The sequence below is a fragment of the Sparus aurata genome, chromosome 20, assembly GCF_900880675.1.
Source record: "Sparus aurata chromosome 20, fSpaAur1.1, whole genome shotgun sequence".
NCBI lineage: Eukaryota > Metazoa > Chordata > Actinopteri > Spariformes > Sparidae > Sparus > Sparus aurata.
The window spans coordinates 7,354,722-7,381,344 of record NC_044206.1 but is presented as its reverse complement, the minus strand read 5'-3'; the positions used below and the strand labels follow the sequence as shown (position 1 = coordinate 7,381,344).

Sequence of the window (26,623 nt, the reverse complement as noted above, 5' to 3'; positions counted from 1 at the left end):
TATGAACCTGGTGATAAGCAACACAAACTTCTGAATGCAAGACGGCACCTATGACTTTGGTATATTTGTTGCATACATACTGTTACTCACAGGTCAAAATTGAACTCTCATGGAGACTATGTGAGGTTTAAAAGAAGGGGTAGTGACTAGGGATATATACCGAGGACCGGTACTTTTTCGTACCAGCTCCTAATTGGGTCGGTACCAGGGAACTGTTAAGATTCTGGACAAACGGTATTGTTATCGGTACTTTAAAAAAAAAAGCTAGCGGAGGTTAGAGGCCCCGGACTATGTGCTGAGACCCTATTTGTACTGTTGCTGAAGTTTGGTGCTGTTCTGAGCATTATTTGTGGCTTTTTGGTGACGGTTTATATTTGGATCCATTTACTGCAGTGTACTGTTGTCGTGCGGTCGTTTCTGAGGTTGATAAAACTCCCTAAATTAGCGGTCTGCTAACTTGATCTCTCGAGAGGGAGTGTAACACAGTTTCACGGGGATTTAGACCATGGATTAAATTTACACAGGAATATCCCTTTAATTTGTGCCATTTCCATGTTTTGTACATAGTGTCTTTCTATCAAAGGGTGTGTTTCATTGGGTTATCATCTTAATGAGATGTTATAGCAGCTCAGCATGGACACAGAATTAGAGTCCTGTCTATTTGTTGAACAAGTGAATCAAACCTCAGTTGATTGAACTCTTTTATTGAATTTTAGGATATGTAATCATTTCTAGGACAAGAAAAAGATCTGCCATTACTGGAAATTCTACGATTGCACAAAGATGTGTATATGATTGCTGATTGTTGCAAGGCTCTTAGGCAAGGTGACTCAGGTTTTTTATCTAGCCTTGGCAAGACCGACCATATTCTGGGCTCTGCTGTAGATGGAATAGAAATGTCTGAGGAAGACATCACCCAGGATCCATTCGCTGTGACCTCCTCTGTCGAAGCCAGTAAGGCAGCCATAGTGCTTAGTCTATGGGAGAGATTATGGAGAAGAAATTCAGATGTAAGGAGAGTGTTGTGATGGGAGAAAATACAAACTCTGGCAGGAAAAACAAACACTAACCTGCCGGATGTAGGCGGTGGACGGGAGGGTAAATTCGTGTCCTTGGATGTGGAAGGTCACATCTGGCATTTGAGGAATTTCGTCACAGTTGACAGTCATCTGAGCGCAGAGAGAGAGAAGAATGTATCGAAGTTTGGTTCAAGTGTTAAGTTTTCAGCACTGTTAAGTTGTATTTTATTCAACACAAAGTAAAAAAAAATCTGATTCAGTCAACCAACAAGTCCATTTTGGTACTTACTTCTCCAATCTCTCCAACCAAACGGTTGATGGTGTCGATGTCGCTCTGAGGTCCGATGACCAAAGATGTGCCAGTGTCCACGATAGCCTGGCAGCCACCATTGCAAGCCACAACCTGACCATTGACACTAACACTGAAAGAGACACATAGCATGCACCAGATAGATTTAAAACATTCTTGCCGACAATATCAGTTTGGTATGGTAACATTTTTAAGGACCTGGGATTCTGTATCTATGGCTTTACCTGTCCATTGTGATCTGCCAGAATCGCTCACTAGACAGGGGAATCCAGGTGATGGGAGCAATGTAGTGGTTGGGGTCAACACCACCGAAGATCACTACACTGCCTTTGTGCCTTGGTTGACTAGAGGGGAAAGTGAGAACTTACTGATGGTCTCTGATAAATCAGCCATAGTCTCAGTAAAAAGTGTTTTTCTCTGAATAGGACACTGCAAAGCCATGGTTGTCCTTACGCATTCAGGTACACAGAGAAGAGATCCTCGTTGACCAGGCCCTGCTTCATCATGTTGTCAAACAAGGGTGTAGCGCCGGCAACAGAAATGGATGGGTAAGCCAGGCCTAGAATGCCATCAGTACGCATGAACTGCATGTAGGTAGCCTCAGTCTTGCTCAGGCCAAAGATCTGGTTTTTCACAGCGATCCCACCCACCTGGCAGTAAAACACAAAGATGGTACAAAGGCCTAAACATCTTAGCAGCTTAACAGCTATAGTAGGATCTTCAAATTATACAATAGATTTTTACTTACAATCAAGATGAATAATACCTCTCTGCCTTGAAGATTGTGTAATAAAGCAATAATCAATAAGATCTATGATTACACAAGAATTTTCCAGTTTAAAGAGATACTATATTCTTTTATTTCTCACCGTGACAGTGTCATATCCAAGGATGCCAGTCATACTGCCAGTGCCATAGCGGATATTAACTGGAGTGCCGTCCTGTCTGTAGGTGCTGCTCGCAGCAGGGTCAAATTTTGCATGATTATCTAGGAAGGTACACATGAAAACAGTTGTTGATGTTTGCTGATATGGCATAGGTTTCTAATAACTTTCTTTGTAATTCAGCAGCAGGCGAAAGAAACTACCCTCTTGCTGTCGAATAATTTCCTAATTTTTATCTTTTATCCGTCATCTACACAACAACCGGTGGCTTTCATAAGGAACTCTTTCAGGACAAAAAGAATTGTGATGCTTCTGTCAAATTGAAGTACCAATTCTATTTGCATCCCTAACCGCAACCTTCCTAATGTTTACTCAAAGCTGTCACAAGATCCGTGTTCTCTTACGGGTAATTCCTGATCTTTCTTCAGCCTATAATTATCTGTGGACCATTTCTTTTTGCTCAACATTTAGCTGTAACTCCAACCATACTTGCTTTTACTCTATCCAAATTCATGGCATTTTGGTGCCATCTGCTTCTTCCTTGATTCAACATCTATTATCTTGGGCATCCTCAAGAAGATCTCAGTCTAGGTGGACTTTACTAACCCTAAAAGTAAACTCTTCCAATCCCTTCTTCAGCTCACAAATAACCATTGCAAACTACATCAGAATGAGAGAAATTAAATGGCAATCTTTCTTAAAATTGCTACCCTACCATAGTCTGCTCATGTAACATCTGTCTCTTTAATGAGTGGAGATGTATGGCATAGCTTTACATACTGCAGGCTGGACTGCTGCAGTAGACAGAGGGCACCCACAAATTTGATGAACCGGTGTCAAAGACGACCTTGAAGTTCTGAGGAGGCGTTCCAATGGAGATGATTCCATAGTAAGCCATCTAAAGAGACAACGAGAGAAACTGAGATTATTCATTACCAAAACGAGCCATTTCTCAAAGTTCGATTCATCCATTGGTTCAAGCATTTGCTGCTGTTACTTACATTAGCGTCGTTGGTCGTGGGCTGAGTGCCCACGGCAAAACGTTCGTCGAACTTGGCCATGGGGTTGTATGGGTACTTGAGCTTGTACTCCTCCCACAAACCCTGCTCCTCCAGGAGTTCCCTGGCTGTTTGACCCCTCTCCAGGGGGACCCTAGGATTCACCAATGGGAGCAACTTATTTCATATCCTTGCAGCTTCATTTGTATGCCTTTTTTTTTGCTCATGCGTCCTTCCTTTTAGACCTCTTATCACTTGTAAACAGGAAAAATGACTGAAATTTTCATGACCCTGCTGCATGCACTTCAATTCAAAGTAACTCTTGAGCACAATTCATACACAGAGAGCTAACACATGCTCATCTAAATATCACATGGCTGCAGTTACTTCTCAGGACCTCATGAAACGTAAGTAGTAGGAAAAATCAAAGAAAGAAGAAGTAAAGGAACGTGATACAACTGACTTACTGGACAAGGCACTCAGACAGTGCCACCATGGCACACACAACAAAAGCCCACTTCATTATGTCGGCTCTGCTGTCAACTATGTAAGAAAATGAATTTCAGTGAAACAGAATCAAGCTCTGGTCACAAAATGAATCGCCGAACCATTCAAACTAAAAATCTGCAGTAATAACATTGTAGGTTAATGTATACTCACCTGAAGACCCCAAAATCTGAGTGCCTACACACAGGCTTGCATCCTCTTTTATACAGGTGGAGTGACATTTTGCCATTACACAGTGATAAGGCAATGAACACAAAGAACTGATAATTGAAGATAAGCAAGGGACAAAATAATCATTGACCTCAAGACAAAGTCAATTAAGTGACTAAAAGAAGGAACACAAACTTTTGCATAAATGCAGTTTAGTATTTGTGTTAAAGCTGAAGGTGCTAACTGGTAAAAGAAATAGCAAAGCATCACTTTGCTTACTCAAAAGGTGACATGAAAATATTTTCAGAATAAATGAATATAATAGTTGTTCACTTTTTTGTTAATGTTTCAGCTTAATGGATAATATTGTGTTTTACTTTCATATATTTGATGCTTTTCTGTTACTTCAAATTTATTTTAAACTAATATAAACAAGCTGCATTTTAAATTTGAACGTATTTTCCACATAATTTCAAGTCAAACATTTGACACCTTTACTCATTTCATTTCAAACATCACAGTCAGTCCTCCTGGCACAAGGCTCTGGCAGATTTGAGCTACATTATCTTGTGTTTATTCCTATATCAGGATATTTTCCTTTAGATAGCTAATAATATGAATGATTGCTGATCAAATATTCATAGCACTGTGTTATCACTTAAAGTAGACACATTAGGAAAGTTGATAGCAGTAGACAACTAAGCACAGCTATGTGCAGGCTTCATCGAAAACACTAATATACATGAACACAACCTGGCAATACATAGCAAAATGGTGACTAAAATTTGGTCATGATACGTGCCCTTTTGTTATAGGCCACTTCCACTGCCACATCCCTTTTAGCCAATTGGCATGAACACAAACACATACACTTGCCCTCCATGCCAAATTTCAGCCTCCAAGGCCAAAAGATATAGCCACAAAAGGGTGGGGACATTTTTGGGGACCAACCAACAGAGCGACCTTCAGAGCTGTTGGAAACTTCCAACTCCACGGGGATCACTAGAAGCCCCCTGGTAGGATAGGGCCCTAAATTTGTGTCAATGCTAAGCTACTCTAACATGTTATTTAAGCTGCCAACAACATCAACACACCAAAACAAGTAAGCCTGTATCTTAAAACCTCTGAATGAACTGAATTTAGCAAGGGCATGCTTTATTGCTAAAGTGCTTGATGCGTAGTTTGTATGAGAATGAATTGATGCTTTCTGCTCTGAAACTTAAAGTCTCAGAGAAATTTCATGCTTGACTTTTGGAATTGTATGTGCAACAAAATAGCCAAGGTCAGAGGTGCACTCTAGTTTCTGGTGCTTTCTGCCTAATCTCATTGCCTCAATTCAGTGAATGGAGTTGGCCCAGGTGTCATCATCTGATTTAGGCATAGAACTTTGGACATATGATAAAAAGTGGTTGTATAGAGGGGACTCCCTAAAGGCAGGATTTTGGTGATCCCCGAGGAATTAGGAGTGTCCAACAGCTCGGCAGGTCGCTCTGTTGGTTGGTCCCAAAATATGACCCCATCCTTTTGCAGTCATATCTATTCGCCCGAGGAGGCAGAAATTTGGCATGGAGGTCAAGTGTGTGTGTTTGTGTTCATGCCAATTGGCTAAAAGGGGATGTGATAGTTGAAGTGGCCTATAACGAAAGGGCACCTATCATAACCAAACTTTAGTCACCATTTTGCTATGTATTGCCAGTTTGTGTGCATGTATATGCATGTTTGCGATGAAGCCTGCACATAGCTGTGCTAAGCTGTCTACTTCTATCACCTTTCCTAATGTGTTTACTTTAAATGATAATATGGTGCTATGAATATTTGATCAACAATAATTCGTATTTTTATCTATCTAAAGGAAAATATTCTGATATTAAAATAAACACAAGATTACATAGCTCAAACACTGAAATTGAGAGAGCCTTGTGCTAGGTGGACTGACTGTGGCGTTTAAAATTAAATGATAGTAAAGGTGTCTAATGTTTGACTTGAATGTACATGGAAAGTACATACAAATTTAAAATGCAGCTTGTATTTATTATTTTAAAAAATGTGGACATTTAAGTAACAGAAAAGCATCAAATGCATTAAAGTGAAACACAATATTATCCATTAAACTGAAAGTTAACCAAGAAGTTAACAACTATTATTATTAGTAATTATTATTATTATTATTATTATTATTATTATTATTATTATTACTATCATTCTATTGATTTGAAAATCTTTTCATGTCACCTTTTGAGTAAGCAAAGTGATGCTTTGCTATCTCTTTTACCAGTTAGCACCTTCAACATTAACACAAATACTAAACTGCATTTACCCACTCTATAACTCTTCCTCGTAACCCAGATGACCTTTAAACCTCCTTTAAAAGTCACTGTCAGTCCACTTTTGATCTTATTGCTCCAATCAAAATCAGAGAGCGAAAAACAATCATCTTCCACTGGATTAATGAGTACACCCGGTCCCTAAAGCGACAGTGCAGAAAAATAGAATGCAAATGGAAATTAACCAAGTCACCAGCTATCCACGTCGTTCTCAAGGTTCATCTGACAAGCTAACAGGTTGCAGTAAAGGAGGCAAGATCATCCTATTTCGCAGACATAATATCCAAAAATAACCATAACCCTAAAATCTTATTTAAGACAATCAATACTGCTCTCAATGGTCCATCCAGTACAGACCTTGATCCTGATCATGCAGAGAAACTAGCCACCCACTTCATCAGTAAGATTGAGAACATCCGGTCACAAATTTCTCCTGATCCTCGTCATCTTCCCACCTCCAACAAAAATCTGGCTTCCTTTAAGCAGTTTCAAATGACTAACATCCTAGCACTAAGTAAGTTAATCTCTCGAATGAAATCCCCTACCTGTGTTTTAGATACTGTCCCCACTAAGTTTTTAAAAGAGGTATTCCACATTGTCGGTCCTTTGATCTTATTGATTATTAACAGTTCTCTGACTTCTGGCATTTCTCCTCGTGGTTTTAAGCACACAGTCATTCATCCCTTACTCAAAAAACCTAACCTAGACCCTTTTCTGCTCGATAATTACAGACCCATTTCATTTTTATCCAAGGTGTTGGAGAAGACCATGTCTATACAATTGATTGCTTTTATGAATAATAATAATATTCTTAGCAGTTTTCAGTCTGGTTTTAAATCTCGCCACTGCACAGAGATGGCCCTAATTAAAGTGACCAATGACCTGCTTTTAACAGCTGATAGATGTGACTGCTCAGTCCTTGTGCTTTTAGATTTAAGCTCTGACCTTGACACAGTTGACCACCCTATTCTCCTACATCGTCTTAAAACATCGGTAGGTATAAAGGGTACTGCACTTAACCTGCTTGATTCGTACCTCAAGAACAGATGCTGAGCTTTGTTTTGATGCGCAGGTAAAGAGCACTGTCAAGTCTTGTTTTTTCCAGCTGAAGACAATTTCCAAAATTAGATCTTTTTTATCCCCCCCCCGACAATGTTTTACATGCTTTTATCTTCTCTTGCCTGGACTACTGCCTCCACAAACTCCAACTGGTGCAGAACGCTGCTGCCCGAATTTTAACAGGAACCACTCTGTTTTTAGCAGCTTTGCACTGGCTACCCATTTTATTCAGAATTGATTTTAAAATTATTTTACTCACTATTAAAGCTTTAAATGGCCTTGTCCCTATTTACATCTCTGATCTTCTGGTCCCCTATTTCCCAATGCGTACACTGAGATCTGTGGATGGGGCTCTACTTGTGGTCCCTAGATCCCGGCTGGTGACTAAGGGTGACCGGGCCTTTGCCGTTAGGGACCCCTAGTCTCTGGAACTCACTACCCCTTGAGATTAGACAGGCAACATCACTAGCCTCTTTTAAATCCCTACTGAAAACTTTCTTTTATCGTAAAGCCTTTTTAACTCCTAATCTCTTTGTTGTTTTTCTCTCCCAGCTATTGCCACTTTCTATGTTTTGACATTTCTAATCCCAGCTTTGTCTGCATTGCACTTCTACTACTTTGCGTTGTTGTTTTTATCGTAATTTTTACCTGTCATCAACTGTATTTTTTATCTCTTATCTGTAAAGCACTTTGTAACTTTGTTAAGAAAAGTGCTATATAATTAAAGTTTATTATTATTATTTGTGCAAGCTTTTTCCAAAAGTTTGTGTTCCTTCTTTTAATCACATAATTGACTTTGTCTTGAGGTCAATGATTATTTCGTCCATTGCTTATCTTCACTTATCAGTTATTTGTGTCCATTGCCTTATCAGTGTGTAATGGCAAAATGTCACTCCATCTGTATAAAAGAGGATGCAAGCCTGTGTGTAGGCACTCAGATTTTGGGGTCTTCAGGTGAGTATACATTAACCTACAATGTTATTACTGCAGATTTTTAGTTTGAATGGTTCGGTGATTCATTTTGTGACCAGAGCTTGATTATGCTAGACTGAAATTCATTTTTCTACATAGCTGACAACAGAGCCGAGACAATGAAGTGGGCTTTTGTTGTGTGTGCCATGGTGGCACTGTCTGAGTGCCTTGTCCAGTAAGTCAGTTGTATCACGTTCCTTAACTTCTTCTAGTTTTGATTATTACTGCGTAAACTTCATGAGGTCCTGAGAAATAACTGCAGCCGTGTGATATTTAGATGAGCACGTGTCAGCTTCCTGTGTATGAATTGTGCTCAAGAGTTATTTAAATTTAGGTGAATGCAGCAGGCCCATGAAAATGTACAAGTAATGAGAAGTTCAAAAGGAAGGATGCATGAGCAAAAAATAATGCATACAACTGTAGCTGCAAGGATATGAAATAAGTTGCTCCCATTGGTGAATCCTAGGGTCCCCCTGGAGAGGGGTCAAACAGCCAGGGAACTCCTGGAGGAGCAGGGTTTGTGGGAGGAGTACAAGCTCAAGTACCCATACAACCCCATGGCCAAGTTCGATGACCGCTTTGCTGTGGGCACTCAGCCCATGACCAACGACGCTAATGTAAGTAACAGCAGCAAATGCTTGAACCAATGGATGAATCGAACTTTGAGAAATAGCTTGTTTTGGTCATGAATAATCTCATGAGTTTCTCTTGTTGTCTCCAGCTGGCTTACTATGGAGTCATCTCCATTGGAACTCCTCCTCAGAACTTCAAGGTCATCTTTGACACCGGTTCATCAAATTTGTGGGTGCCCTCTGTCTACTGCAGCAGTCCAGCCTGCAGTATGTAAAGCTATGCCATACATCTCCACTCATTTAACAGACATATGTTACATGAGCAGACTAAGGTCTGGTAGCAATTTTAAGAAAGATTACCACCTCATTTCTTTCATTCTGAGGCAGTTTGCAATGGTTAGTAGCTTTAGAATCTATGTTCCTTTTAGGGTTAGTAAAGTCCTGTCCAGCTAGACTGAGATCTTCTAGGGAATGCCCATTCAAGATAATAGATGTTGAATAAAGGAAGTATCAGATGGCACCTAAATGCCATAAATTGGGATAGAGTAAGAGCACGTATGGTTAGAGTTACGGCTAACTGTTTAGCAAAAAGAACTGGTCCAGATATAATCACAGGTTGGAGAAAGACCAAGATCTACCTGTAAGAGAACACAGGTCTTAGGACAGTCTTGAGTAAACATTAGGAAGGTTGGGATTAGGAATGCAGATAGAATTGGTACTTAGTTTTGTCAGAAGAATCGCAATCTTTTCTGTCCAAAAAGAGCTCCTTATGAAAGCCACCAATTAGTGTGACTGATAAAATATTATTTGACAACGAGGGTGGTTGAATCAGTTTCTGATTTTTTTTTCTGACTCCTGCTGAAGTACGAAGAAAATTATTGGAAACTATGCCATATCAGCAAACATCAGCACCTTTTTTTATGTGAACCTTCCTAGATAATCATGCAAAATATGACCCTGCTGCGAGCAGCACCTACAGACAGGACGGCAGTCCTCTGGATATCCTCTATGGCACTGGCAGCATGACTGGCATCCTTGGATATGACACTGTCATGGTGAGAAATGAAAGAATATAGTATCACTTTGAACTGGAAAATGTATGTGTAATCATAGATCTTATTGATTATTGCTTTGTCCCACTCTCTTTAAGGCAGAAAGCTATCATTCATCTTGATTGTAACCAAACATTCATCGTATAATTTTAAAGTTCCTATTATAGTTCAAGACGTTTAGTTGCCTGTATCGTCTCTGTGTTTGGCTGCCAGGTGGGTGGGATTGCTGTGAAAAACCAGATTTTTGGCTTGAGCAAGACTGAGGGTCCCTTCATGGAATACATTCATGCAGATGGCTTTCTGGGCCTGGCTTACCCATCCATTTCTGCTTCCGGCGCTACACCCGTTTTTGACAACATGATGAAGCAGGGCCTGGTCAACGAGGATGTCTTCTCTGTGTACCTGAATGCGTAAGGACAACCATGGCTCTGCGGTGTCCTATTCAGAGAAAAACACATTTTACTGAGACCAGAGCTGATTTATCAGAGTTCATCAGTAAGTTCTCACTTTCCTCTCTAGTCAACCAAGGCACAAAGGCAGTGTGGTGACCTTTGGTGGTACTGACCCTAACCACTACATTGCTCCTATCACCTGGATTCCCCTGTCTAGTCAACGATTCTGGCAAATCACAATGGACAGGTAAAGCCATAGATACAGAATCCCAGGTCTTTCGAGATGCTTCCAAACCAAACTGATGTTGGAGGCAAGAGTGTTCAAATCTATCTGATGCATGCTATGTCTCTCTCTCAGTATTACTATCAATGGTCAGGTTGTGGCTTGCAGTGGTGGCTGCCAGGCTATTGTGGACACTGGCACATCTTTGGTCATCGGACCTCAGAGCGACATCGACAACATCAACAGTTTGGTGGGAGTTACTGTCAAGAACGGAGAGGTAAGTGCCAGAAAAGACGTGCTGGTTGAGTGAATCAGATTTTTGTAGCCTTGTGTTGAATAAAATACAACTTAACAGAGTTGGAAAACTCAACAGTAGAACCAAACTTCGATACTTTGATACTCTTTCTTCTCTCCGTCTGCTCTCAGTACACTGTCAGCTGTAACGATATTCCTCAAATGCCAGATGTGACCTTCCACATCCAAGGAAAGGAATTTACCCTCCCATCCTCTGCCTTCATCCGGCAGGTTAGTGTTTGTTTTCCCTGCCAGAGTTTGTATTTTCTCCCATCACAACACTTTCCTTACATCTGAATTTCTTCTCCATAATCTCTCCCATAGACTAAGCACTATGGTTGCCTTACTGGCTTCGACAGAGGAGGTCACAGCGAATGGCTCCTGGGTGATATTTTCCTCAGACAGTTCTATTCCATCTACAGCAGAGCCCAGAATATGGTCGGTCTTGCCAAGGCTAAATAAAGAACTGGAAGTCACCTTGCCTAAGAACCTTGCAACAATCAGCAATCATTTACACATCTTCTTGCAATCGAGATAGGTGATCTTTTTCTTGTCCTTACAATTTCTAAAATTCAATAAAAGAGTTCAATCAACTGGAGTGTAATCCACTTCTTCAACAAATGGACATGACTCTAAATCTGTGTCAATGCTGATCCACTTCAACATCTCATGTGTTCTGATGTGATGATAACCCACTGAAACACACCCTTTGATGGAAAGACACTATGTACAAAATATACATGCAATGGCACAACTTAACGTCAAAGGTTTTTGTAGCACTGTATGTTGAATCAAACAGTAGTGCAGAATGTCTCAGTCTGTTTCTTTTCCGCCTTGTGCACTGCACAATAAATCTATTGTGTTACATAATGAGTAGCATATTAAAGGTGAGTCTATGTACTATAAGTGGCTTCTGTTTATGGGGAATGCTAAAACGTGCTAAAAGTAAAAGGAGGAGAGGCACAGCAAGCTGCTTGAGTAATGTCAGTTACACAAAAAAAAGCTTTCCAAAGTCAGCTAACAATATAACATTAGCCACCATAAGCTATAAGTCATACCAGACCATGTAAGACTGTAGCAGTAAAACCACTGAGTGTATTGGGAGGGTGTGTTTTACAGCCTATGATTTGAACTGTTCATTTGTAAGAGCATGAATTTACTATCCCTTCTTTTAAACCTCACATATTCTCCATTAGAGTTCATTCTTGACTTGTGAGGAACAGTATATATGCACCAAAAATACCAAAGTCAAAGGAGCCATCTTGCATTCAGAGGTTTGTGTTGCTCATTCCCAGGTTCATATATTTTGGGGGTCTACAAGAATATGTTGAAATGCTTTAATGATGAAAAACACATTATTTTTCATATACTGTACAATGCTACAGCACTGCTTTTCACCCAGTTTCTGAAACACTCAATTTTAGCTCCTGTCTCTCTCATTGGTCAGGCCAAACAACACTTCTTTTTGATTTCCTCATATGATGCACTTCCTGATAACAAAAACCTGATTGACTGCTGCAGGTACAGATTTTTTTTGTCTCTAACCACAGTGCTATTAATATAGTTAACTGAACACCGCAACCTTCCGTTGTGCAGCATAGGACAAAAGAAGACGAAATCAGTCCTTGTACCCGTCTGCACTGTCAAATCCGACGTACTATAGAATGCAAGGAAGGCTGTCAATCTTCTTGGCAGGGTAAGTGGCATTCCTCTAAATGTCTGACCTTCATTTCTGTGCTTTTTTGAATGTTGAACTATTAGCTAAATTACTGTGTTGTGTAACTGAGTTGACAATGAGTTGTTTCACGTAGAATTTTTGGTGACGATGTCTGCAACAAAAGGCAAAAAGAAAAGAGAAGTTACAAGCTACTGTGACTGGATGTCCCAACTACCACCTGAACTTCACAACATTCCCCTCTTTAATCTGGCCATTCCAGGTATGAGGGTGAAACTGCTGCACTGAAATAATATGCTGCCTAAATTTTGACAGAGCATGGGTCAGGGAGTTTAAAACTGACATATCTGTTGTCATGTGAAAAACAGGTCTCTTCAAAATGTCCTTTTTAAATTTTTTGTTTGTAGATGAGCACTTCTTTTCTGCCTGGATAATCTGTCCACATTACAGGTTTGGCATATCAAGATGCTAATAAAAAGCCAATCATAACATAACATAGGTGTATCTTGGGCTGATTAAAATAAAAGGCCGCTCCAATGTGTATCTTGAAAAAAGACATTCATTAAGCACTCGATGGAAGGCCTTCATACGACTAGGGCTGAGGTTGTTCATTTCTGCAGAAACCAGTCTATCTGGTTTTGCCACTATTCGCCTAATGCGGTGTGTCACATCTCCCTCACATAGAGTTGATCAGGTTGTTGCTTATGTCCTGTGGAATGTCGGTTCACGCCTCTTAAGTGACTGTCTGACGTTGCTTCATACTGGCAGGAGCTTGAGCTGGTCTTGTTAGATGTGCTTTGCGGTTTAAAGGGCAAGTTGGATGTAATGCAAAGTTCTTGGAAATTACAAGAGCTTGAAGGATATTCCTGCAGTTAGCATACCTAGTGCAAAGTTCCGCAGAACTTGCTACATCTGTGGCATTGTGTTGTGTGATTTAATATGCGTAGTTTAAAATGACCTTTTGTTGTAAGCTGCCCAAGGCACACCAGTCATGCTGTTTAATCAGCATCTTAAAATACCACACCAATCAGGATGGATTATATCGGCAAAAGAAAAGATAAAAAAAGTCTGAGCTCTTTAACTTAAACTTGTGAAAACTGTTTAGTGTCTTGAGCTGGTAACGTTTGCTAACTAGCTCTAAACATAAAGTAAAGTTGAGGCTCATGGGAATGTCATTCATTTCGCAGGTAATTGATCAGAAATTATAGTATGGACAAATTAATGTTTTGTTTTCCCTGAAAAGTCAGTTTCTTAAAACAGTGACACTTCTATAACACTTGTTGTTTGTGTTTCGGTGTGTGTTTTGTAATTCCTAGGTAGCCATGACTCAATGAGTTATGACTTGGACATCAACTCCTGTATAATAGAGCCTGATTTACTGAGAAGATTCAGCAAGATTTATTGTGCACGTAAAACAGTGCGCAGATGGGCGCTCACTCAGGCAAATGGTGTTTCTGATTCTAAACTTCATTCAGCAAAATATGTTCTTTTGCAAAAAATATATGTATTTGATTGTTGTAATGGCTTGTAATGCAGGAGGAGACCATCACAAAGCAACTGGATGCAGGTGTTCGCTACTTTGACCTGAGGATTGCTCGAAAGAGGAATGAAACCGACCCCACAAGGCTTTACTTTTATCATGGGCTGTACACACACACTGATGTGGAGGTAAAGGTTGAAATGTCATATACATAAACTGTAAGAGCTAAAAGATGTATCGATTAATAATATTAAGTAGTAGGATCAAACCAACCTTGCAGAACATTGGTCTCCAGTGGTATCAGTAATTTTTAGTCTACAGGCAATCAGACAAAGGAGAAAACATCATCAACTGGCCCAAATAATAATAAAATAATATGTAACATACATTTTAAAATATCCTAAAACATGTAAAAGAATCTCAGACCTAGTGTCCAGTGAAATCTATCCATGTAGTAATCCAACCCTGTTTATATTTGACCACTTTTATGGCAATAAATACATCAATAAATACAAACATTACTACATAAATAACAGGGATATAAATGTGAAACTGTGTATAACACTACACTGAACAAATAGAATATGACAAGTTAAGATTTTGTAGACTTAAAGGTTGCCTGGTAACTTTGTAGTTTTAGGTTGCCGACCATGTGAGTCCAACATTACCAGTTTGATTTTGGCTGTGAACCTTCACTGCATATCATATCTACCTCTATCTCTTGCAATTTCCTGTCCCATCTATAGTCTACTATCAAAAGTAAAGTCACCAATGTCTGGAAAGATACTGTTAAATAACATTAACTTATAATTTAGAGGCTTAAATTCTGATGTCTGGGGGAGGGGCTGGGGGTCACAAACTCATGAGCTCAGTAATTCTAAAATTCTGGCTACGGCCCTGAACGTGCTAAAGTTTGATCAGTGAGTAAAAATGATTTTCGTGTAACCAGTGCCATGGGGCGGTAAAAGTACTTTGGTACGTTTCTAAATCGTTTTTAATTATGAACCAAAATCCAAATGATTGACTAGCGTGACCAATGTGACGGTGTTTCTCTAATAAATAAGTACAACCACATGAAAATGTGCATGTTCTTTTACTAAGAGCTGCTGTTCTGCCATTGTGATCAGACTCTCCTCAGGGTCATAAATGACTGGGCTGAGAGGCACCCTAAAGAGATCCTCATTCTGGCTTTGTCCCACTTCAAAGGCTTTGATAAAAAGGATGAACCGCGACTCCACAACCATCTTATCAACTTCATTAAGACCTTGTTTGGACCCAAACTCTTCCCCAGAGGGGTGAAGTATAAATTTTTATTTAATCAAGATGAATAATTCAATTATATCAAAATAGCCCGCTCAATGTAAGCTGCTATGGCTTTCAAATAAAAATAACATGGCCTCATACCACTTCCAAAACAAAATCTTTGTATTATGTATCACAACAGGACACCCCCACCCTGAAGAAGTGCTGGGACCAAGGCAGGAACATCATAGTCTCGTATGATTGGCAGGCAAAACGGCCCCTCGAGATTTGGACTGAAATAATTTATTACTACGGTAATAGTATGGATCCCACAAAAGTTGAATCCAATCTTCGTCAGCAGTTGGAAAAAGGAAGGCCTTCTCGACGTGAGTTTCCGTCTACAGCTTGATGGCTTGAGTGTGTTGTAAACGGGACCTAGGTTGATAATGTCTGTGTTACTGTGCAGATTCATAAACAGAGCCCTTTTAAAATTATATCCTGTTGTGTGAAATGATTTCCGAGCTTTAATTTTGCCCCTCAACGACTTGCAGACTTCTTTGTGTGTGGCTTGAACCTGACGCTGCCCGGGGATGCCAAGATACTCAAGTACGTCCTTCGACTTTGTGACAACCTTCCCAACGTCATACGGAGGAGTCTGCCTCGCCTGCTGCGGTGGGTGAAAGAGCAGGCAGGCAGGACACCCATGAACATCGTCGCCTCAGACCTGGCGACTCGGGGCGACTTCGTCTCGGCGGTCGTCGAGCTCAATATTTCGAAACGCGTGTGAAAGCGCAGAGGAAAAATGTCTGGTTCTGTTTGTTTCTTTGAAATGATTCACTATTTTTTTTCCCCCATTTACAACAAATTCACTCTCTTGCTCTTGCTCCCTGACAAACCAATGATGTATTAATGCAAGAACCAACACAGCACACACTGGCATTGTTTTATGAGTTTTCCTGGTCTGTCCTTACGCCATCACGTGTCAAACCGTGGTATTGCAATAAAATGCTCACCTCATGCCTGGAAGTTTTGGCTGGTCTGTGTGTCAACAAAGTAGCCGACGTTAGCCTGATAAACTTACCAAGGAGCACACTTGGTGGATTAGGATGTTAAGACTAGCATGGCGTCAGTCGACGTCCAAAAATAGCCGTGTGGAGCCTGCACGCCTGTTGACTGCGGCTTTTTTGGCAGCGGACAGTCGCCATCAGAACTCAGGGGGTGACATTAGGTGTTTCAGACGACCTCCCCACCCACCAACACACAGGTCACAGCTTCTCCACCATCAGCAGCCGGCCTACTACCTCAGGTAAAGCCAGCGCTGCTAATGGGTTGCTAATGCTAACGCTAGATGTTGTGTTTTGACAAGGTGCAGCGAACATTAATTTACTGAGGACATGTATGGCAAGTCAAACGTGGGTAAGCGATGATGCTTATTGCATGGGAGCCGCTGTGACGGTTGTTGACATGATTTTGGACGAATAGAGGGGTTGAGCGAAACCTCATTACAGAACCATGTAAATAAATGTGCTCCTCAGATTGGCTTTAGTCATGAGACGTGTCGCTTGAGTAAAGACATTTAACCGAGATCCAAATGCCTCGTATTTTAATTCGGCGTAAATAGATAAGCACAAAGCGGCACGGAATTCTGACAGTTTGTCAGCTTTTTGAACTGGTTGTTCGTTCCACGACCACCCTCTGCTAACGCTAACATCTAGCTAAGTACATTTGGGTAACGTGTATAAAGGGAAATACGCATGTGTCCATGAGTCAGCAATTATGGCCGAATTTTAGGAAAAGGTCTAATATATCGGGACCTGTGTTCGGTCGTGTCTTCTGGGGCAAAACACTTTGTTTATAAGCAACGTCGCAAGAAATTGGAGAACATTCAAATGCAATTCGGCTTGTCTGTCGATTAGCTAGCAGCCACAGTAGCTGTAGCAGGGAGCTGCTGAACAAGCTTTTTCAGTCTCAGTTAGCTGGCAGCGTGATAAACCATATGTCTATGTGATAAACATGGGTTAATGGGTCAAGGACGTGGCATGTCAATTCTGGTGTCCGAAGCATATTTATAATGTTAAAAATATATACAAATTTTGAAACACTACATTTTGTTACTCAACTCTCCCCACTTTACTTATTCACGTGAGTATTTACTATAAGAAATGAAAATTTAGGGAGCTATTTAGCTCAAAAGTACAAAACTGTCCTTCCTGGATAACGTCCGAGCTTAAAATCTATGTACAAAAATATGCTAAAAATGTCAAAAATCTTAATAAAAGCATTAATTATGTACTGGGGTATAATTGTGTTGATGTTTGTAATGACACCTACAAATATAGTAACAACACGAAGCTTATTTACATTTTTATTCAAGAAATACTTTTGTCCCTACTTTTGGATTCCCAAATGTCCTTCCTGGGTAACACACATAAAGTGACTATATATGACCATATTTGGATGTGGATAGTCATATTGCAGGGTGTTGCATGATCAGCCAACAGACTCTGAAGGACCACCAAGACAGATCACAAGGCCAGTAAGTCTCTCTTAAAATGTTAATATTTTACCTTTTCAGTCGGTTGTACACTCGTGTCTTTCTGGATAACGCTAATAAAACATTTATAATTGTTTTACTTTTTAAAATGACCTCTTTCATGTGAAATATGACATTGATGTGTTGAAGATTAAGCTAATATTTTATACAGTATGCCCAGTTAGTGCCTGATTATGAAGGAAATTTTGTTTTTTTGTCCTTCCTGCATAACAATATGTCCTCCCTGGATAACAAAGATATTCTGTTACCCAGGACATGTCCTCTGTTATCCAGAATGGTCATGTTAATCAATTCAGATTTGTATCAGTATCTGTAGCTTTTTAGGCATTGATTTAATGTTGTAATGTTATATTTTTGTTATTATTAATGATTAATTAAACGATTAATGAGGCAATATTATGTATTTTTGAACTTTTATGACATTTTTTGTTATCTTTTTTCAATGATAGCACCACAGGACATTACCCGTTTCCTATCTCTCTCAACTGTGCTATCTAATAAATATCTTTTATATGTACTATAAACTACGAACTAATCTTTATGTTTTTTAATAAAGTTTTAGTTAGCTTTCGATGTTTAAGGGTCAGTTTTAACTCAGTTACTGAACTCTTTGAAAGATTTGTTTCCTTTAGTTGAGTTTATTGTGAAATCAAATCCATCGCATTTTAAGTGATAACATATCGTTACATTCAGAAAAAGCAAGTTGTTACTCAACTCTCCCCACTTTACTTATTCACGTGAGTATTTACTATAAGAAATGAAAATTTAGGGAGCTATTTAGCTCAAAAGTACAAAACTGTCCTTCCTGGATAACGTCCGAGCTTAAAATCTATGTACAAAAATATGCTAAAAATGTCAAAAATCTTAATAAAAGCATTAATTATGTACTGGGGTATAATTGTGTTGATGTTTGTAATGACACCTACAAATATAGTAACAACACGAAGCTTATTTACATTTTTATTCAAGAAATACTTTTGTCCCTACTTTTGGATTCCCAAATGTCCTTCCTGGGTAACACACATAAAGTGACTATATATGACCATATTTGGATGTGGATAGTCATATTGCAGGGTGTTGCATGATCAGCCAACAGACTCTGAAGGACCACCAAGACAGATCACAAGGCCAGTAAGTCTCTCTTAAAATGTTAATATTTTACCTTTTCAGTCGGTTGTACACTCGTGTCTTTCTGGATAACGCTAATAAAACATTTATAATTGTTTTACTTTTTAAAATGACCTCTTTCATGTGAAATATGACATTGATGTGTTGAAGATTAAGCTAATATTTTATACAGTAGGCCCAGTTAGTGCCTGATTATGAAGGAAATTTTGTTTTTTTGTCCTTCCTGCATAACAATATGTCCTCCCTGGATAACAAAGATATTCTGTTACCCAGGACATGTCCTCTGTTATCCAGAATGGTCATGTTAATCAATTCAGATTTGTATCAGTATCTGTAGCTTTTTAGGCATTGATTTAATGTTGTAATGTTATATTTTTGTTATTATTAATGATTGATTAAACGATTAATGAGGCAATATTATGTATTTTTGAACTTTTATGACATTTTTTGTTATCTTTTTTCAATGATAGCACCACAGGACATTACCCGTTTCCTATCTCTCTCAACTGTGCTATCTAATAAATATCTTTTATATGTACTATAAACTACGAACTAATCTTTATGTTTTTTAATAAAGTTTTAGTTAGCTTTCGACGTTTAAGGGTCAGTTTTAACTCAGTTACTGAACTCTTTGAAAGATTTGTTTCCTTTAGTTGAGTTTATTGTGAAATCAAATCCATCGCATTTTAAGTGATAACATATCGTTACATTCAGAAAAAGCAACTCTAGTTTTTTTTAACATTTTAATATTTTAACATTGCAAATGACTTGGTCACTTAGTGACTTTAACACTGACATTGTTGAATAAAAAGCTCTTTTGAATGTTTTGATGTTACAAACAACTGAACCTGTTTTCGTACAGTTACATTGTTGCAAGGGATTAAAGATTAAAGATTTTTTTTTTTTAAATAAATCACTTTTCCTGATCTTTTAATAGTTGTCAGTTTCTTTGTATTATGTTTGTTACAAATTATGTTCCTGAACAGCCTTTAATGAAATACTTGATGACACTGAAATCTTGCAGTGGTCATTCCTGGCTAACAGCATGTCATTATGGGTAACAATGACACAGTCAAATAATTCAACCCAAATTTCACATTATATTACAGTATAGTGTTTTTTAAGATGAGGATACAATAACAACCCTTTTACTTACACTGTAAAAAAAAAATGTAAGACATTTTCCTTTTTTTTTCTTTTTTTGGCACTAAATATTGTGTGACAAACAGGAACGAATGAAGCCATTTCACTATAAATGTCCCAATATATTACATTAATTCTGATAAAAATGTTGTTTTCTGATAAGTAATTATTTGTTGAGCTCTAACTATAATTATCTAAAAACTTTTAAATGCCAACAATGATAGAAATTTTAATTAATTTTGAAAACCATGTACGTTACCTAGGAAGGACATTTTCCATGGGAGAAATCATATAATTCACTGAAAAATGTTTATTGCATTCTTAAAACAAATTCCTGTTGTTGAGTGATATACAAAACACTCTAATAAAGATAGAAAGTGACTTAATGGGTATTTTTAGCCAATTTCATTTTTTTCCATTTTTAAAATCCTTCGTCGTCCTGCGTCTTTGACCCTGATAAAAATTCAGGCAGTTAAATGTAAAGTGGACAGTTAGTTTGGCTCCATGCTGTTTGTTGTTGTTGTTGTTGTTGTTGACAAGAGACAGTTGGACTAGACGTGACAGGAAAAAGCGCAGGTGATACCACTCACATTAAAATAGTGATGGCTGCATTCTGGTCACCTGTCCAGTTAGCAAACATGATTTCTGCAGGTGGAACACTAAAATGGAGCGCATTCATTTGCAAAATGAATCACACCTGTGCCTTTCCTGCTATGACAAACCAGAATCTGTCATACAAAATATCTGTTTGGCAGTAAATTAGTGCACAGACTTCCTGGATAAGATGTTCTTTTGCTGCGATCAAATTGACACAAAATGTCCGTCAATGACAGGTTTACCATTAATGAAGCTTTATGATATAGCCATTAGGGGGCTATATTTTGTATACAGCTGTCAGTGATATTCACATGAAACAACCCAAGACATTTTGTCATTCATGCAGAGGCATTAGGATGGATAATTCACTTTACTTTAGATGTCTGGCTTTTTTAGACTCCCAACAGTAAGCGACCTAAAATTGTCAACATGTTTGTGTGCTCAGTTCATCTGTCTTCATGAGCATGGCATCAGGGGATGAAGGACCATCATCCTCCCCTCATAAACACACCAACAGGTTAGCCAATGAGAGGTCGCCCTACCTGCTACAGCACGCGCACAACCCTGTCGACTGGTGAGTGCATTTAAACTGCAGACCAGCGCACGATCCTGACAGCTGATAAGTCATATAAACTAATATCATGTTCGTCACAGGTATCCATGGGGAAAAGAGGCTTTTGAGAAAGCAAAGAGTGAAGACAAACCAATCTTTTTATCAGGTCAGACGCCCCTCACACACCTTATATTAAAATGCATATCACAATGAAATGTTTTATGTCAATCGCTCTCCTTTTCTGAACATCAGTGGGCTACTCAACGTGCCATTGGTGCCATGTTATGGAGAGGGAGTCTTTCGAAGATGAGGAAATTGGCAAGATCCTCAGTGACAACTTTGTCTGCATCAAGTTAGACCGAGAAGAGAGACCTGATGTGGATAAGGTGTACATGACCTTTGTACAGGTATGCTCGCATTTGGATTTCTCTCAGAGGCCTCTTTTACTTTTTTTCTCACTGATACTTTCTCATGGCTGTTGTGTGCTAATGTCTACAGGCAACAAGTGGAGGTGGAGGTTGGCCCATGAGTGTGTGGTTGACCCCTGACCTTCGACCTTTTATTGGAGGCACCTACTTCCCTCCCAGAGACCATGGAAGAAGACCTGGGCTCAAAACAGTTCTCACTAGGATCATGGAACAGGTAGGAGAGGACCTCTTTCCTCCATGTGTTCAGCCCTGTTTAACAGTAAATGTATGACATAAATAATTGCTGCTCTTTTGAAGCCCCATCATCGCCACTGATATCAGAGGGCAGGGTTAATCAGATCAAGTCATCGCCAACATCGGTGCTTGTATATGATGAGATAAGATTTTCACTTAACGTGGTAGATTGTTCTCAGACTTGTGCATTCTTTTTCATCCCTCCGTATGACAAGCGTGACTTATGCTCCCCAGTGGCAGAATAACCGTCCTGCTTTGGAGTCCAATGGCGAGAGGATCCTTGAAGCTCTAAAGAAAGGCACGGCCGTCTCTGCAAACCAAGGAGAGAGTCCTCCGCTGGCTCCAGACGTTGCTAATCGCTGCTTCCAGCAGCTGGCACATTCCTACGAAGAAGAGTATGGTGGCTTCAGAGATGCTCCCAAGTTCCCGACGCCAGGTAGACTCGGCAAGAACCTAACTAAATACTAAATACCATTTATCTGATTCTATTTATTTATCCTTCTCTCCCTCTTTCCCTTTGTCCATAGTGAATCTGATGTTCCTCATGTCTTACTGGTGTGTGAATCGCTCCACATCAGAAGGAATGGAGGCTCTTCAGATGACGCTGCACACACTCCGAATGATGGCGCTGGGAGGCATCCACGACCATGTGGCACAGGTTCATACATGTTGAACTGAAAAACAAGTTACTGTGGGCATTTTTCACTGCTTTCTGACACTTTATTGATCAAATTATTACTTAATAAAAGACAGTTGTTGTCAGATTAAGCAATAATGAAACAATAGGTTATTGCAGCCCAGGTGTGTTTATGCACAGACAAACACACAGACATGTACTGCGTGTCTCTTTGTTGACCATAATGATAATCTGTGTTCTATTGATTCTCAGTCTTTTGTTTCAGTGTGGTGCCACAATATGCTGGAATACAGTATGCATCACAATTAGAAATTAAGAGAAACCAACTGCAACCTTCTCATTGTAAAACATTAACGGCATTCATTTATTAATGTATTGATTTGAAAGCTTCCATTCCTTTTAAGTGAGTAATTAGATTAGAGTGTGCGCTCTCTGCTGTGTTAACTCTGCCTTTTTTTATTCCGTCTACATAACGTTACTCATTCACATTTAGAAAATTAACTTTAAACATTTGTGAATCAATTCTGAATCGTAGGAGATAAGAATCTAGACTCTTATGTGAACTGCTTTTCTTACTTATTTATTTTTGTACCCGCCCCCAATTTGAATTGAATATTAGCATCTCCGACTATTTACAGTGTCTCTTTATGTCTCAATCCTGCAGGGTTTCCATCGTTACTCTACAGATTCCTCCTGGCATGTACCCCACTTTGAGAAGATGTTGTATGACCAGGCTCAGCTGGCTGTAGCCTATATAACTGCCTCCCAGGTTTGTATTCTTTTTTGTATATCTGACAGGGTGTCCCACCAGCAGTCTGTCTCTCTCTTATTTAAGAAATGGATATAATGAGCTTCTAAAACACAGATATAACAGTTGTTAATTTGTTTTTTCACTTAAAAGTATACAGCCAATTTTTAAATGGTGCAGATCAATTTTAATAGTCAGTGTATCGGACTGTGTTCAATTAAAATGCAGCAATGTTGACTCAAATCTGAATGCCATAGTTCTTAATTTTCTCTTGATTGAATGCAGGGCCTTTTTTTTTAGTAGGCGGGGAGAGAAACGTGAAGCCAATAATGAGGACATGCACTATGCCGGCAAACTGGGATACAGACACACAAGTGATCCACACATACAAGCTTGTGTTTAATGAGGGTGTACTGTAGAAACTACCTCAGCATTTGCATGGAAACCTGTAGTTCATATCCTGCATCGAAATCACATTAGGTCACCGCAAGGTTATGGTTGAATCATGATTCTGTGATAAGAGGGTGTGTGTTTCTGCTATTCCAGGTATCAGGTGAGCAGCTCTTCGCAGATGTGGCTAAGGACATACTGCTTTACGTCTCCAGAGACCTGAGTGACAAGGTGAATCATCTGCAGCATGGCTAGGACCTGTGTGTGTGTCTGCATATTACTGTGTTACTGTTTGATGGGGACCAGTTGACCTCAATTGGAAGTAAGGGCAAATATTCTAAAACGAGAGGGCAGTAAAGATACGGTTTAGGAGTTAGGATCGTTAAGGCTAGTATTAACGTTGTGTTTGGGAATGCATACTGCATACAGAGGAAAGCTATTAAAAATGGAGCAATATTAACTACAGTGGACTCTGTGTCCACTGCTGACAAAGCACAAACATTAACTGTAAATTCCACCAGGAGATAAAAAGTGTGTGTTTGCCTGTGTGTTCACATCTGTGTGTTTCGTATATCCTCGAGGGCAAGGGGTGGGACCCCGTTGACAAATAGCCTCTTAAACCCCCTCGCTCTCCTCTGCGGGTCAACCCTTTTTTCCCTTTGATTAATGAGTCGACAGGAGTGAATGGGGCACACAATTAAAACCACACTCATTGCAATCGTTATATTCCCCAAGATTTATTATGTAATTATTCGCTAATGAATTAACGTCTCAAAGGCACTTTACCATAGACTGTACGTTTCTTTTGTGCTACAGTGGCTGGGACCTTCCCTCAGTGAGGTAGACTCCTCAAGTTCTCTTTATGACCGTAAAGATATTGGCCCAGAGATGGCTTACATGATACAGTGTGTAATCAGGCCCTTTAAAGCTGTTGATTGTTTTCTTGATTTCTCTCAGTTGAAAGTCATATTACCTCTCTCTCAGGTTTACACAAATACCATTGTGTTGACAGTTCTCAGACCTTTTAAGGTTTCATCTGCTTCATTGATTACTGTCAGATTTGTCATTTCCATTCTCAGCTGTAGATTAACACGGTTTCTGTACTCAACTGAATATGTTACACCTCCTGAAAACTGTTTTTGCCGACCTTTACTGGTTAACCACGGGACCTTCCTGCCATGATGTAGAAGTATACTACAGGGTGTGTCGTCACAGCGCGACCTAACTGTTGGATGTGGTTACGCACATGCAAAGGAGCGCATTGCAGCGCCTGTAGAGCAAGAACACAGATTTTAAAGAATTGACCAAAGAGGGGAGTCAAATACTGGTCTGAAGCACAGGTGTAACTTCATGTGTTTTTGTCAAGAGCTGTTTGGTATGTGCGGATTTGTATGAACTCACATGGTTCAGTACACCCAGTGACCTTAACAGTTACTGTCAAAATTGTCTTTTTATGGCTACTACATTAATGTTCTCTCTCCATCTGCCTTCTCCACCCCTGTCTGTTGTGTGAAACAGTCTGGGGGTTTTTACAGTGCAGAAGATGCAGACTCTGTCCCAGCATCGGGAGGACCCGAAAAGCGTGAAGGCGCTTTCTGCGTGTGGACAGCCTCAGAAGTCCGGGAGCTGTTGCCAGATGTTGTGGAGGGTTCCACTGGATCCGCCATACTGGCAGACATCTTCATACACCACTATGGGGTGAAGATGCAGGGCAATGTCAATCCAGAACAGGTACTTCAAAATTTAATGTCACAACCCATTCTTGGATTTCAGCTAGAAATGAACGAATGGATGGATGTGTGGAAAGATTGAAGTGGAAGAATTACTTGTCAATGTTTCAGACAGACTGATTAGGTGTTTTTGCATACATCAGTCAAAAAGTCATAAAAATAATCATCTAGATGGAAGAGGTAGGGCATACTCTTTAATCACTGCTTTTATTTTATTCTCATAACAATTTCAGGTGTTAAACCAGGTCCATTAAGGCCTTAACGTGACATCTGTTGCGGTCAGTATGAGTTCATTTCTGTGGACACCCTCTTATCCCCTGTGCTGTGTGCTGCCAGGACCCCCACGGGGAACTGCAGGGGCAGAATGTGCTGATCGTGCGTTATTCAGTGGAGTTAACGGCTGCTCACTTTGGCATCACTGTTGAGAAAGTCGACGAGCTCCTGGCTGCTGCCAGAGCCAGATTGGCAGAAGTGAGGAAGAGTCGGCCGCGACCACACCTAGACTCCAAGATGTTGGCCTCCTGGAATGGTAAAGTCTAGACAGGTTCACACACAAGTCCACACTAAAGCAATTGAACTACAACCATGATTCCAAAGAAGTTTCGATGCTGTGTTAAACATAAAGAAAACTGTATGATAATGTTGCAATCCTTTTTGAAATCATTGATTTTGTGTAAGTATATGATTATTATGAATTTGATAGCAGCAGCAAGTTACCACCATGTTGGGACAAGAACAACAAAAAACTAGGAAAGTTATGGCATACACAAAAAAAACACCTGTTAATCAATCTTTTATCACAGTGTCCCAACTTTTTTTGAAATCAGGGTTGCCGGTATAAGTAAGCGTATGAGTGCATTTGAGTGTTCCAGGTGACTTGATGGTAGATGCAGGGAGAGGGGCTTTTGCATAGAGATTTAATTCAGCCGCATTTAAACAAAACATTGACTTGTGATAAAAGCTAAAAAACACTGTCACTGTTTTTAATGAGGCAGCTGCATTATGTTATTAATCACCATATCTGAGTAATAAATGTGACACATTTCCTAATGTGTAAATTATTTCCGGAACATCTGTTTCAGCTCTCTCTTTGACAGACACATATAGAACAGGTGTTCTGCTAATAAACTTGATTTTTACAAATACAACATCACTGTTGTGTAAACTAAAACGGATGGCTTCAATATTTAAAATTTCCTCTACTAGGCTACTGATACTTGATTTAAATTGTACATGTGCATGGCGATGCACAAATTCAAAAGGGTAAACATTAGGGCTGTAACGATACACCAAACTCACTTCGATACAAACCTCGATTTATTTTATTT

At 39.5% G+C, this 26,623-nt stretch overlaps 4 protein-coding genes across 9 annotated transcripts in view; 3 read left to right on the top strand and 1 right to left on the bottom strand.

Annotated features, from left to right (window-relative positions):
• Positions 1 to 727: 727 nt before the first annotated feature.
• Positions 728 to 3,734, bottom strand: LOC115570907 (pepsin A-like). The gene is made up of 9 exons (XM_030399703.1): positions 3,679 to 3,734; positions 3,215 to 3,365; positions 2,994 to 3,111; positions 2,199 to 2,317; positions 1,783 to 1,979; positions 1,554 to 1,673; positions 1,309 to 1,441; positions 1,071 to 1,169; positions 728 to 977 (listed from the first exon to the last, which is right to left on the bottom strand). Exons 1-9 carry the CDS (start codon positions 3,732 to 3,734, stop codon positions 840 to 842), a joined length of 1,131 nt encoding a protein of 376 aa, XP_030255563.1. The 3' UTR covers positions 728 to 839.
• A 4,587-nt stretch (positions 3,735 to 8,321) lies between these two features.
• On the top strand, positions 8,322 to 11,218 carry LOC115570908 (pepsin A-like). Its single transcript, XM_030399704.1, has 9 exons — positions 8,322 to 8,398; positions 8,690 to 8,840; positions 8,945 to 9,062; positions 9,732 to 9,850; positions 10,061 to 10,257; positions 10,376 to 10,486; positions 10,598 to 10,739; positions 10,889 to 10,987; positions 11,081 to 11,218. The coding sequence occupies exons 1-9, from the start codon at positions 8,343 to 8,345 to the stop codon at positions 11,216 to 11,218; spliced, it is 1,131 nt and encodes a 376-aa protein (XP_030255564.1). The 5' UTR covers positions 8,322 to 8,342.
• Positions 11,219 to 12,308: 1,090 nt separating this feature from the next.
• Positions 12,309 to 16,179, top strand: LOC115570909 (PI-PLC X domain-containing protein 1-like). 2 transcript variants are annotated; one of them, XM_030399705.1, is made up of 7 exons: positions 12,310 to 12,452; positions 12,568 to 12,693; positions 13,748 to 13,872; positions 13,968 to 14,099; positions 15,039 to 15,206; positions 15,356 to 15,539; positions 15,705 to 16,179. In XM_030399705.1, exons 2-7 carry the CDS (start codon positions 12,582 to 12,584, stop codon positions 15,938 to 15,940), a joined length of 957 nt encoding a protein of 318 aa, XP_030255565.1. In that variant the 5' UTR covers positions 12,310 to 12,452; positions 12,568 to 12,581; the 3' UTR covers positions 15,941 to 16,179. The 2 variants fall into 2 exon arrangements, with proteins under 2 accessions (XP_030255566.1, XP_030255565.1); XM_030399706.1 differs by lacking the exon at positions 15,039 to 15,206 and having other exon boundaries at positions 12,309 to 12,452.
• spata20 (spermatogenesis associated 20) overlaps positions 16,147 to 26,623 on the top strand; it is a 51,275-nt gene continuing 40,798 nt past the window's right edge. The window contains exons 1-12 of one of the 5 annotated variants that reach the window (XM_030399696.1): positions 16,147 to 16,459; positions 17,621 to 17,689; positions 21,021 to 21,149; positions 21,230 to 21,294; positions 21,381 to 21,535; positions 21,627 to 21,770; positions 22,025 to 22,226; positions 22,318 to 22,448; positions 23,092 to 23,196; positions 23,722 to 23,796; positions 25,084 to 25,296; positions 25,632 to 25,824. In XM_030399696.1, coding sequence (XP_030255556.1) covers positions 16,260 to 16,459; positions 17,621 to 17,689; positions 21,021 to 21,149; positions 21,230 to 21,294; positions 21,381 to 21,535; positions 21,627 to 21,770; positions 22,025 to 22,226; positions 22,318 to 22,448; positions 23,092 to 23,196; positions 23,722 to 23,796; positions 25,084 to 25,296; positions 25,632 to 25,824 — 1,681 coding nt within the window. In that variant the 5' untranslated portion in view covers positions 16,147 to 16,259. Of the gene's footprint in view, positions 18,839 to 21,020; positions 21,150 to 21,229; positions 21,295 to 21,380; positions 21,536 to 21,626; positions 21,771 to 22,024; positions 22,227 to 22,317; positions 22,449 to 23,091; positions 23,197 to 23,721; positions 23,797 to 25,083; positions 25,297 to 25,631; positions 25,825 to 26,623 lie in introns of all 5 variants that reach the window. The other 4 variants (XM_030399699.1, XM_030399697.1, XM_030399700.1 and 1 more) reach the window with 4 other exon arrangements.

Bases quoted from the DNA above. Each gene is read 5' to 3' on its own strand.
- LOC115570907 (XM_030399703.1), bottom strand. From the start codon at position 3,734: ATGAAGTGGGCTTTTGTTGTGTGTGCCATGGTGGCACTGTCTGAGTGC. The intron at 2,318-2,993 runs GTATGTAAAGCT...GTACCTTCCTAG, and splicing joins CTGCAGCAGTCCAGCCTGCA to ATAATCATGCAAAATTTGAC. The intron at 978-1,070 runs GTTAGTGTTTGT...TCTCTCCCATAG, and splicing joins CCACCGCCTACATCCGGCAG to ACTAAGCACTATGGCTGCCT.
- LOC115570909 (XM_030399705.1), top strand. From the start codon at position 12,582: ATGTCTGCAACAAAAGGCAAAAAGAAAAGAGAAGTTACAAGCTACTGT. The intron at 12,694-13,747 runs GTATGAGGGTGA...TGTAATTCCTAG, and splicing joins CTTTAATCTGGCCATTCCAG to GTAGCCATGACTCAATGAGT. The intron at 15,540-15,704 runs GTGAGTTTCCGT...AACGACTTGCAG, and splicing joins AAAAGGAAGGCCTTCTCGAC to ACTTCTTTGTGTGTGGCTTG.
- LOC115570908 (XM_030399704.1), top strand. From the start codon at position 8,343: ATGAAGTGGGCTTTTGTTGTGTGTGCCATGGTGGCACTGTCTGAGTGC. The intron at 8,399-8,689 runs GTAAGTCAGTTG...GGTGAATCCTAG, and splicing joins CTGTCTGAGTGCCTTGTCCA to GGTCCCCCTGGAGAGGGGTC. The intron at 10,988-11,080 runs GTTAGTGTTTGT...TCTCTCCCATAG, and splicing joins CCTCTGCCTTCATCCGGCAG to ACTAAGCACTATGGTTGCCT.